Source organism: Astyanax mexicanus, chromosome 8 (genome assembly GCF_023375975.1).
Source record: "Astyanax mexicanus isolate ESR-SI-001 chromosome 8, AstMex3_surface, whole genome shotgun sequence".
Classification (NCBI taxonomy): domain Eukaryota; kingdom Metazoa; phylum Chordata; class Actinopteri; order Characiformes; family Acestrorhamphidae; genus Astyanax; species Astyanax mexicanus.
In genome coordinates, this window is record NC_064415.1 from 50832535 (window position 1) to 50845870 (window position 13336).

The 13336-nt window shown below is 37.4% G+C and overlaps 1 protein-coding gene across 1 annotated transcript in view; it reads right to left on the reverse strand.

The window, feature by feature from the left end:
- lamc2 (laminin, gamma 2) overlaps window positions 1–6936 on the reverse strand; it is a 39612-nt gene extending 32676 nt beyond the window's left edge. The window contains exon 1 of the mRNA XM_022677894.2: window positions 6813–6936. Coding sequence (XP_022533615.2) covers window positions 6813–6879 — 67 coding nt within the window. The 5' untranslated portion in view covers window positions 6880–6936. The remainder of the gene's footprint in view (window positions 1–6812) is intronic.
- Between the last annotated feature and the right edge of the window lie 6400 nt (window positions 6937–13336).

Genomic DNA, 13336 nt, shown 5'->3' on the forward strand with positions numbered 1-13336 from the left:
GTGGTGAAAATACAGGGGTTGGACAATGAAACTGAAACACCTGTCATTTTAGTGTGGTTTAGAAGTTTCATGGCTAACTTGGAGCAGCCTGGTGGCCAATCTTCATTAATTGCACATTGCACCAGTAAGAGCAGAGTGTGAAGGTTCAATTAGCAGAGTAAGAGCACAGTTTTACTCAAAATATTGCAATGCACACAATATTATGGGTGACATACCAGAGTTCAAAAGAGGACAAATTGTTGGTGCATGTCTTGCTGGTCTTTGTGATTTATCAAGAGCCACGGTATCCAGGGTAATGTCAGCATACCACCAAGAAGGACCAACCACATCCAACAGGATTAACTGTGGACGCTGTAAGAGGAAGCTGTCTGATGTTCAGGTGCTAACCCGGATTGTATCGGCTGCCCAAATCACGTCAGAATTCAATGTGCACATCAACTGTCCTGTTTCCACCAGAACTGTCTGTCAGGACAATAAATTATTGTGGTCTAAAACCAGGTGTTTGAGTTTCATTGTCCAACCCCTGTATATTTCCTCTACACAGTTTTTCCACTGTGCTCAGTTCCAGTTTTCTACCTGAGCAGCTGCAAATTACACTACAATCACACACTCTCAAAACAAGCGTGTCTTTAATCTGAGAGCAAATAAGTGCAAACACAGAGTTATGCCACACCCTGAGGTCGACACGTGCATTCTTCCAGGTACAAGTAATGCCCAGAGTACAATTACTCACAGCCGCAAACTATTCACCCAGAGGAACAGATAACTGCTGAGGATCAACACAACCCGAGAGACATGCGGGTCCATCAGGGGTCATCACGATTAAAGACGTAAACCACAGCTGTGTCCACAGGAGATCACCCGGGATCAACAGAAACAAACCCGCTGCTGTCAAAAGTCCCAACCACACCTAAAACTGATAATATACATCTCAAAGAGCTGGAGCTCTGCGGGGTGAGACAGGTCTTCTCTTGCAGACCTTTTACCACAGGTCTGAGCCAATCACGGCTGAGTATAATCAACATGATGAAGAGCACACCTTATCCTCTGAAGGCAGACACACCACTCTTACTAATGCCCTCACCCACACTGACTCATCTCACCCAGGCCGCCTGGCACAGGGGGCAGAGAGCAATCACAGCCCTGACTCCACCACACTGATAGATGTGGAGAACAGATATGAAGAACATCTTCTCACTGCTGTAGATCTGCTCTTCTTTAGGGTTTTTACTCTCATTAAGACCGTAATCAAGAAATCCAACAAATATGCTGATGATTAATCCAGTAAAAAAAAATCTAAAGGGTAAAACAACACAAAGTTGACCAAAACACACAGAAGCATCAACCATGAATCATCAACCAGGAACCAACCAGAGAATCAAATAAAGAAACAGGAGCAGCAAGAGAAACTGAGTTTGAAGCCCAAACAGACAAAAACAATAACTATGCAATGATTATGGTTGGCAATACGTCGCAAAGTGTACAAAGGGGTAGAAAAGGGGTGCATTTCCCAAAACATTCTGTAATCCCATACTTCAGAATGTTTGTAAAATTGAAATCATTTTTTTTCCCTTATTTTTCCCATTTTCTCCCCAATTTACACAGCCAATTACCCAACCCACTCACTAGGACTCCCCCTATCGCTAGCGATGCTCCAACACACCAGGACGGTGAAGACTAACACATGCCTCCTCCGATACATGTGAAGTCAATTGTGCTCCCTCTGAGCGCCGGCAGCTTGATGGCAAAGCTGCATGAGCTGGGGCTCGAACCTGCGACCTCCCGCTCATAGTGGCAGCGCTTTAGACCGCTGGACCACCTGGCGCTCCTAGTAACCCTTTCTAAGTTATGTGTAAGTTCTTAAGCCTGTTGTAACAAAAGAGAAAAGAGACAGAAGAGAAAGGCGAAAATTCTGACCCACTTTTAAATGGCTTACAAACATCTTTATGCAGAGATCCACCTAAAAAAAAATGTTAGGTGCCGCCAAAGTTCATTTAAAGTGTAACTTAACCCCTTAACCTGATTTTAGCTGACTCCATCCTTAGCACACATTTGAAAAATGCTTAAAAATGGGAGGGTTTTTTTGGGAGAGGCACTGGGTGACGTATGGGTTTAGAGGCAGGGCAGGAGGGAGAGCTGATTGGCTGAGCTGCAGCAGCAGCAGTGTGCCTCTGATAGTCTGATAGTTTGCATACAGATCATCCACGCCAATATAGCACAGTTGAATCTGTGAGGACAAAGTCAGAGGCAGAAATCACCACAGTAAATGAATTGTTAAAAGGTAAAGAAAATGTTTTTGCAAATGTAAGCAGGACTGGTATGTTTATTATGTCAAAGGATCACATTTCAGCTACTAATTGTTAAAATATGGTTTAGGGTTTAGTGGCTCTTTAAAAATGTACAGACTTGCTGGATCTGCGCCTAGAAAAAGCACATTTATATCTTATTGAAATAAGTCATCACAACACAAAAACTACATCCAACACTAATAAAAAGTAAATCTACAGCTTGAAATATGAGGCTTTGTGATGTAAATATTGATACTTGCTATTTAAATACTTAAATACTTTAATCTATGTTAATAGTCTTTATAATAATGTACTCAACATGTCAACTACAAGAATTAATATAGTTTATTTAACCTCTTGAAACAACCTGAAATTAGAAAATACATTCTGGCTCATCTGTTTATTTAACTGCACATCCCAAAAACAGGGAAAATAAACCAGCTGTTTTGTTAGCGTAGGATCCTTAGTTTGGTCAGAACCAACAAAACAGTCCCAAACAAAGTATTTCTCTACATAATAAAAATGATATGATAAAATATTGACATATTGCCAAATTTCCTCCAAAAATATTGCTTCACTTATTTTTTTTAGAACCAAAATGTATAAAAGAATTTTCCATGAAATGGACCCCTTAATAAATATATACTGAATAATCTGGATTAATATAGTGAAGTATATTTCCAGTTCAAGTCAGGTCTAAGGCAGTATGAACTAAGACTGTCTGATATTGGAAAAACTAACAGTGCAATAGATTACTTTTATAAAAGATACAGAACTTTTACAGTCCAATGATCCAACATCTCATATCTCAGATTATAGAGTGGGCCACTGGTGCACCATGGGATTGGAAGCCTTGCTGGCCCTCCTACCTGCACCCTACACACTCTCACAGGTCTAGAAATCCATAGCAACAGTCACCACAATAGTGTCAATATTTTTTTTTTGCATCAAGTAGCAAAAAAATTACATCAATATTTAATTCAATTTACCTTTTATGATATTGCACATTTAAAGATGTGACTATTGCACACGCCCACATTGCAATGATAATGATGCTGAAACATTATATTGTACAGCCCTGTTATAAACATCCAGCCAGTTGTAATAAGTGAGTGCGGTTCACCCATCAGACATAACATCAGATGTCTGACTGATTTGGTTTAGGATGCAACACTGCAATAAGAAAACACCGCCTTTAACTCATTACACAACACGCTGAGACACACTGAGTCTTATTCATATCTACTGTAATTTATATTTTTCCCAGTTTATCACTCTTACATTAATAACGGCATAGATTAAAAATATATGCACTGTCCATGAATCACAGTAGAGAATTGACTACTGTCTCTAAGTTACTGTATTCATATGCTACAGATTACATAAACGCAATAACTACAGAGCCATTTAAAACACTCCTGATTCAACTTGTCAGGTATTTAGAAATCTCTTCATGTTAGAGAACACAGAACACTGCAGAGCTGAGTCTCCCAGAGGTGAAATAGTACTAATCCACAGGCTTAAAAAAAGTCTATTAAAAGTTACATTAAGTGTGATTGACTTGCACAAATTTAAGTTAAAGTAAAGTTACTTTTTTCAGTAATTCAGTTCAAGATTTTCTGGGAAAACACTGCATTCCTGCTGGAAAATGAAATCCTCATCTCCATAAAAGTTGTCAGCAGAGGGAAGCATAAAGTGCTGTAAGATTTTCTGCACTGACGTTAGACTTGATAATAAAACACAGTGGATCAACACCAGCAGATGATATGTCTCTCCAAAGCATCACTGATCATCAGTAAATTTTACATTTTATTTGTAAATCAAGGGAGCAGAGTCTGGAGGAAGAGTGGAGAGACACACAGTCTAAACTGCTCGAGGTCTAGTGTAAAGTGATGTTTGGAGAGTCATGTCTGTCATCTGCTGGTGTTGGTCCACTGTGTTTTATTATCAAGTCTAAAGTCAACTTTTATAGAGCTGCAGATTTCATTTTCCAGCAGGATTTGGCACACTGCCCACTGCCAAAAGTACCAATTGGTCTTATATAGTATTCAAATTTTTTATACACTGATTTGTGTGGTTTTCATTGGCTGTAAGCCATAAATAATCATCGACAATAAAATAAATAAACACTTAAAATAGATTACACACTCTGTGTGTTATACATCTATAAAATGTATGAGTTTCACTAAAATAAAGTAACTTTTCAATGATGTTTTAAGTTTTTCCTTCAAAGTTCCTTCAAAAACATTTAGAGGCTCTTCAATATGAAGCTGTGGAGAAACTTAAGCTCTAGGAACTCTAGGAAGATTGATCTCGGTCTGGATGCTCTTTTCTAGTGTCTTTTGCATCACTCCTGACATGACATACTACATTACATACATACATACTGCTCTTCCAGTGTACAACACATTGGCCAGGCAAAGAACCTTTATATAGAACCTAATGGAATACCCAATGGAAGGTAGCCATAATAAAATACCCCATAGAAGGTAGCCATAATAAAATACCCAATGGAAGGTAGCCATACTGGAATACCCAATGGTAGGTAGCCATAATGGAATGCCCAATGGTAGGTAGCCATACTGGAATACCCAATGGTAGGTAGCCATAATGGAATACCCAATGGTAGGTAGCCATACTGGAATACCCAATGGTAGGTAGCCATACTGGAATACCCAATGGTAGGTAGCCATAATTGAATACCCAATGGTAGGTATCCATAATGGAATGCCCAATGGAAGGTAGCCATAATGGAATACCCAATGGAAGGTAGCCATAATGAAACACCCAAAGGAAGGTAGCCATAATGAAATACCCAATGGAAAGTGGCCATTATGCAAACAAATAAAGCATTTTGGGACATTTGGGACAACACTGAAATATTTAACTATTTTAAATAACTCCAACACTAAACACCATTTAAATCTCAGATGTTTAACTCTCCAGTATTTGCTGTGCACTTACTCCGACGTGAACGCACCTTCAACACATGTTGATATAACTAGAAATGTGTTAATACACACATAATCAGAAGTGGATTAATATATTAATTTAATACATGAAGTGCACAAAAGTAAAACGCCGCTCTCACCTGCTGAGGTTAAGTGAAGCGTTGCCGTGGCACCAAGCAGTAAAGGTAAATCAATTCCAAGAGAGTTCAGTCACGCTTGGAATAAACTCTGAAATACTACACCACCAAAGAGTTCCCCTCAACTCAACTTGTACTTTAAGTTGTAGAATAAACTCAGACAATTTTACACTTTCACACATTTTTGTTTAACTCCAGATTTTTGATCTCCAGAAATTTCACATGTACTAAATACTGATTAAAGCATTGTACTTAACTTAAATTTATTTTTTCCCTAGTCCTAGTCCTATCAAATTAGCAGGGCATGTGATAAAGCAGGGAAAGAACTAAAATGTAGCACCAGGACTGGGAAACACTGGACCAACAGCAAATATGATATAAAGCACATGTGATCTGTTCACGAACAACACAGAATAGAACAGAGCTGCTGTTTCAATATTAATCAAAATACTCAACTATTATAGGTATAAGGTACAATTTTAACATCAATTTCACTACAACAAACACCTTGACTCAAATTTAACTCAAATGACATAGTATACTAACATCTTCTTACTTTAAGGAGCTTATAATGTGATCACAGTTCAAACTTTTCTACATTTTACACTGTAGAAAGCAAAAACAGATTTTTTTTACTTTTTAATATAGTTATAAAATAGTTATTTATAATATTATTATTTTTGGAAATGCAGAAAAAAAAATATTCACGTTTTTTTTGTTTGGAAAATATATGCCCCCAGAAATCCTTTTTTATGAGACTTAAAATGACAATGTGGTCTTGTAGCATAGAAAAGAAACATTTAAATCATAATTATTCATATTAAAACCATTATTTGTGGGAATTAGTACTTTCTCCTAAAATCATTAATATGTAGAGTAGAGTAGAGTGTAGATTTAGAGTCCCAAACATTTAGAGTTAAAACCTTTAAGTGAACATGAATTATAATAATTCAATGTCAAAATGTCAAGACTGAACACTGAACTAATGATATCTATTAGAAAATGTTAAATAAAGGTTGTTTTTTATTAACTGGCAGGTTTATCAATCTATCATTAACTGTAAAAGTATTTTAAAGATGTATTGCAACCCAAAATGTAATATTTACTTAATGTTATTTGTGATCAGGGTAACTTGTTTAGTAAGCGTGATATTATGATATTTTTAGTTTAATGTCTTGTATCAAACTTTGTTAAATATATCGGTATTTACAATATATTGCCCAGCCCTAAACTAAGCTAATGTGAGCACATGTTACTAATTTTTAGCTATATATTTTATATTAGACTCTGCTGTATCTCAGGAGAGGGGTCTGAAAAAAATCCTCCTGATATTAAAGTGATAAACAGATAGAATCTCAGTCAGAAGATGTTTAAAGACGTTTAAGGTTTAAAGAAGATATATTAATAATAACTATAAGTAATAAATCTGAACTCACGCCGGAATGTTCCCTCCGCTGAAGTCCACAAACACACCGCCAGCACAACTATCCACTCCGTCTTCATTCTCCTCACAGATTAAATCTCTCACACACACCCTCTCTCTCTCACACACACTCGCAGATCTGCTCAGCTCGCGACTCTCTCGCGCCTTTAAACCCTCCCCTCAGTCACGCGCCCTCTCTCTCTACGCTCCAGACTCACTCAGAGGGTGCGCACTGACAGGAAATGCATCATGTGGGGTCAGGTACTGAGTAATATAAAGGAAAATGTAATGCTATTTTAGAGTATTCTGTATTTTATGGTACTCATTAAAATACTTTGAACTGATCAGATGGACTGGCTAAGCTTGTATCCAGACCTGTAGACCCTTTTGAGCACCTGTGGAGCATCCTCAAGTGGAAGGTGGAGGAGCACAAGGTCTCTAATACCCACCAGCTCTCTGCTCTCTGATGTTTTCCTGGAGGAGTGGAAGAGCCTGTGAAGCTCTAGCTAACACCACGTTCAAGAGGAGTTTAATCACTTTTGTTACCAGCTGCAGGACACAAGATAATTGCAACACTGGTCTTTCAATGATCTTCTTTTTCTGCGGAAGAATGAGTAAATCTTCTATAGATCAAACTTTAAAAGACTTATTCATTCAACACAAAGTCAACAATATTCAAACAGTGTACATTCAATTTATTTATTTTTTTACAGTGCAGTGATCATGATGGACTACAGCTGGTAGCTTCTCTGTTCTCAAGAGTTTGTTTGTTGCACTCAATGTATTGACCAACACAAAGATTAATGGAAAAGCCAGAGGAGCTCAGAGCAGATTTGACAGTGATGATGACAGATTTACACAAGTGAGGAATATCTCTTAATGCCACTTCTAAACAACTCCGTAAACCATCAAGTGCAAGTCATTAATGGTGTAGCTACAGTCTGGAAACACCCAGACTGTGACTGACCGAAGAGTGATCAACTACTTAACAGGAATTTACATTTCAGCTGTGTCCAGACCATAGACTGTGTATAGCTGGACAGAGCATCGTCTCTCAAAAGTGAAGCCACCACAGGTCGGGCGCCCCCTGCTGTTCGGTTGCAGAAAGCTGTGTAACCCCACCCATCCCCATAGGTTTCAATGGCAAAACAGACAACTTTCAATCACGTTTCAATCTCAAACACATTTTTTTTCCCAATATACTGTAATTCTACCTCCTTTATTTAAATCCAACAGCTAGTGTAACCTCTGCTTATATTGTAAATTTTTTACATCCTCACAGAATTCGTTTTTAAAAACGTTATTCAGCTCTATTCGAAAAAGGTGTGGTTATTGAAAAAGGGCTGGTTATGGGCGGGACCAATAACAGACCGCTCAGCTCTGCAGCCTGTGACCTCGAGGCAGCCCTCAGGGGCGGGGTTATTTAAATGAGTAAACTGTCTCTCCACAGTCTTTCTCCCTCCTCTGGTCTCTACTGCGCTCTACAGACTCGAGTATCAGGATTGCTAACATGGTGGAAGATTTTGGCTTCATTTTCTTTGACTGAGTGTGAACGGCGACACGGCATCCATCTTTTTTACAGTCTCTGGTCCAGACTGCAGGCAGATCAGATTAGTGTCTTAAATAAGATCTGATCTCTGGACTGTTATTTGGAAGTGATCAAGTTACAATTTTGGGTAATGTTTTATAATACAGCCCACATTTTAGAGGGTAAGTTCTCTTTACTTATACGGTGTACGGTGTAAAAATACTTAGGCTACCGGGTTCTACAGGTACTTTAACTGTAGGTATAAATCAACTACAACCAGAAACAAGAGTGTAACAACCAGGTAACTTTCAGAAACTTACCTAGTTCTTTCCCAACAGTTAAAGTGTAACTGTTCTTTTTAAATCAGTAAATACTAAATATTTATGGGGTTCTACTCGTAGTTAATTGTAGGTGGAAATAAAGCACAGGAGAACCTGCAATTTCCCTAAACTTGTGGTGCAATTTTCATATTATATAATACCATATATAATCATTTTGCTCTCTGTTCATGGCAGTTATGAAGGCTTCTTTCCAGTCACACTCCAGGGAATCATTAATCTAATAATTTTATGAATTTGAAAAAGAAAAGAGGAGAATTTGATTTATACTTTTTAAACTGTCAAGGGTGGAGCAGCTAAAAACAGTCAGGGTGGAGCAGGAAGAAAATGTATAGTTTGTTATGTCAAGACTAAAATACAATAATATTTATATATCTTCAAAAACACAATAAGGAATGCTGAGATTTTTAAAGAAAATGTATTTATTAATATACAAAAGCCACACGATTTTACATTAATGGTTAATAAACCCACAGCTCACCATGTTTACTCGGTAAATACTCAGAAACAACAGGGTGTGGGCTGTATTATGTAGTAAAACAGTGTTTTACCGTTCTTACTCTGTAAGTACACAGTACTTACCCTCTAAAACGCGGGCTGTATTATAAAGCGATTAATTTTATCCAGACATCATCAATCTGTATCTGTAGGGTTTTTTGCTTCTGTTTTTCAGGTCTGTGTCAGTAACTAACCTTTTGGAGCTCTTCTTGGACCCCCACACTTCCTTCACTCTAGATTTATTGATTGATCGTGAAATCTGATGTTGCATGAGTGTGCAGATCGAGATGCATCTTTATTTGTAATTGCAGACCACCTCCAAATGTAGCAAACTGGATCCAGTTTGTAAGAATCGGATTTGAGGTTGTTTCTGGCTGTCCAGACTATCAAACATCTATCTGATGTGGGCTGTCAGTGCGAACATAACATTGTATTTATATAATTAATATTAGAGACATTGAGCAGACCCTCTTATCCAAAGTGAGTTTGGATAAAAGTGTGTTTTGCTGTTCAGTTAGATATCATTAGTAATTTGTAGAGGTTACTTGTAGAGGTGCTGCTAATTAGAAATGTTAGTATGAATGCCTAGATGTTATACTCAATGTTTAGTGGTGGCTCAAGCCATACTGGAAGCTTAAATTGATGTTATATGGACCAGGTTTTGTACCCAAGCAAAGGAAAATGGACTTCAAAATGGAAAAATAAGTCTTCACAAAGAATTCTGTAGGTCTCACTCTCTGCCAAATATCATTGATGTCTAGTAAAAAACAATAATTTTACAGGGAGAGGTAAACCTGCTATTTAAGGTAGTTTTGGAGAATTTCTGTTGGTCCTTTCATCAGGAAAGTTTAACACAGGTTAAGGGATAGTTTGTGCTACTTGTGTTGCTTATGTAGTAAAGTAAAAATCAAGAAAAATTGAGATTTTTCATTAGACAACAACGAATATAAACTTTATTTAGTTAAAAAACATAGTGCTTTGTCCAATGCTTCATGGCTTTCATCAGATGTAACAGACTCTCCACAAAATAAATTTGTCATCGGAAAACACAGGTGCACCACTGACTGATTAAAACCCAGACAACAGTCAATCGTCAGAGTCCATTCCGTAAGGTCCCAAAGCTGACTTTTATCTCAGAAATAAATGGAATAAAAAATAAAATAACATTGCTGTTCATAAAAATGCCAAGCTGTTAAGATACAAACATGCCAAAGACAGAGCTCACCTGGCTCTTAAAAGGAATGAAAGTGATACACTGACTGTTTATTTCAAATTACACCCAAAACACACCCATGATTAATTAAGATATTTAATACATGCCTTTTCGATGCCGTTTCGAGCTGCGCAAGGTGCATCTTTTGCGCTCTTATGATACCAAAGACACACCAACACACTCTAAATCCAATTGCGCTATTCGCAATTAAATAAATGAAATGTTTTATGCATATTTTTGACCATGAATGTGTAAATCCGACCCTGTGAAGATTTTAGAGAACAGTCTAAAAATAAAACACATTAACAATAATTAATAAATCTGTTTTTCTATTTAAAATTCATTTTATTTCTAAACTCATCCTTATCCTACCCACAAATATTCACAGTTCTTAAAAATCATTGAAAGCCAGTGTTACCAATTAACTCAATTAACCAAATTAAAGGTGCGAATGTTGATGTAGAGCTCAGTCAGATAATCCAGGCTTATAATAGAGTCTGTTGCATTTCACTGTAGAAACACACAAGCCAGCTGATGATAAGGGTCACTGACTGATCCACAGTTTCATCTCCCGCTTCGTGTCCAAACATGCGGGAGAAAGACGGGGAGGGAAACACCCTGGAGAAGCCTGCAATCACAACAGCTAACAGGAACTAGGAAACAGGAACATTTCTATAGGTCTGTAGATTTAGCATTATGTCAGGAGTGTCATTGAGGGCCCTATTTTAGTGGTCTATATTGCACCGGTCAATTGCGCATCACGCAGCTTGATTTAGGGCGTGTGTTTTCAGCATAACGTGAAATAAACCAATCAGTGTGCCAGTTGTCGTTCACTTTAAGAGACAGGTGAGCTCTGACTTTGGGGCGTTGGTATCTTAACAGAGCAGAGCTTTTGCTACTGACTTGCTCGTTCACACTGTGAAGGTACGCTAGCAGCTCATTTAAAGGAACAGCAATGTAAATTATTTTTCTAAATTATTCTTTATTTTGTTTATTGTTGAGTAAAATTCAAATTTTGGGACCTATAGGAATGGACTATGATGATTGACTGTTGACTGTCTGGGTTTTAATCAGTCAGTGGCGCACCTGTATTTTCTGCTTTCAAAATAGAAACATACCAGATATTTACCTGAACACACCTCACTTCCAGACCACCACACCCATCAGTGTAAATATATTCCTTAACTCTGAGGCTATTTTAATGTGGGCGCAAAGTGTGCATATAGACTGTTGACTGGGTGTAAGATAGGAATGAACATTGCAAAGCACCCTTTGCAAGGGGAGTGATAGCACCCTGTGGATGTTTCTAGAAAAATATAAGAGAAAGTGACCAAACTGAGCAGTCTACTTCATGCAAAGGGCAGAACATAAAAAAACGTATAGATGTGTATTGTGTTATACTGAATCATATCCTCTGCGCAAAGTATGAGGAGCATACAAGTGCACACAAGTGGCTCTACAAGTACCAATCCACTCCAGTAATAATGCAATCCAATAATGACTCCACTGCTGACGAGGCAGCTCTTTTGAGTAAAAGGAAGCGATGTTTAATTTTTTAAACTACCGAAAACATTTCTCCCAAATTCCAAATAGAATTTTTGCAGAAAATGAAAATAATGCAAAGTTTTCAGACCTCAAATATTGCAAAGAAAGCAAGTTCACATTCATTAATAAACAACAATACTAATGTTTTAAGAGTTTAGAAGTCAATATTTGGTGGAATAAACTGGATTTGTAATCACAGCTTTCATAAATATTGGCATGTTCTCCTCCACCAGTCTTACACACTGCTTTTGGGTAACTTTATGCCTATACTCCTGGTGCAAAAATTCAAGCAGTTCAGCTTTGATTAATGCTTTGATTGACCCCCAAACATGGAGCCATCAGTTACAAGAAAACAGAAAAACAATGATACTTGAAAATTATATTAAATCAAAGAAAATAATCTATTAAATAATAATAAGCATGATGTAGTGACACTTTCTTCAGTTTCAAAAAGTACCACTTAGAGCTGCAGACACAGAAACGTCTTTACGCGCACGACACAAGTTCTTTAAGTTTAGGAGTCTTTACTCAGAAAATCAAAAGGTTACAAAGAACTCACGTACGGTAAGAAAACCATATGCTCCCGTACCTATCGCAGCTCTGACTAAACCATACCTGTCAAGTCTCCCGTTTTGGCCGGGAAACTACCATATTTTACTCCTCTTTCCCGCCGTCCTCCCGTTTTAGTATTTTCCCGTAAATTTATAATATTAAATTTATAAAAAATGTAGACCACAGGCCAAACTCTATTTTATTAGTTCAGGGCTAGTTTTAGGGTTTGTTAGAATTTGTTTAAATCTCAAGTATTGTGGTATAATGTATTATTTAGAAGGGGTAGAAGAGATGGTTGAGCTGGAGAGAGAGAAAATGTGGAGAGGGCTGAAATTAACTGAACTGATCAGGAGTGGACTGATCAATAGAAAGAAGTATTAATGAAAGATTATTAATTGTGTAGCCCCTTAGGACTATTATTTACTTATGCAATATATCTGGTCCATGTCCTTTTTGTAAATTTGTGCACCCTTCAATTTAATAATAAAATATATATACAAATTTCATATAAGAGATTGCATTCCTGCCAAAAAAGAGAAGATTTCATGTAAATATCTAGAAAAGAGTTTTTAATCTGGCTGTATAAAAAGAATTACATTTGTAGGAATGTCCACAGCATTTTAGTGTCAACAAAGGTAGGCCATCAGATTTTGATAGTCTAATTGTAGTCTGTAAGCAGTTCACCTCGATTGGGCTGAAAAAATTCCCTTATTTTTAATTCCAAAACTTGACAGGTATGGACTAAACTCGTGCTGCACATGCTCAGTTACGTCACTCTAAGGGAGCGTAAACATTTTTTCCATTAATAATAATTTTCTTAGAATTATGAATTACACAATGACGCGCATAGGACGCAACGCTAG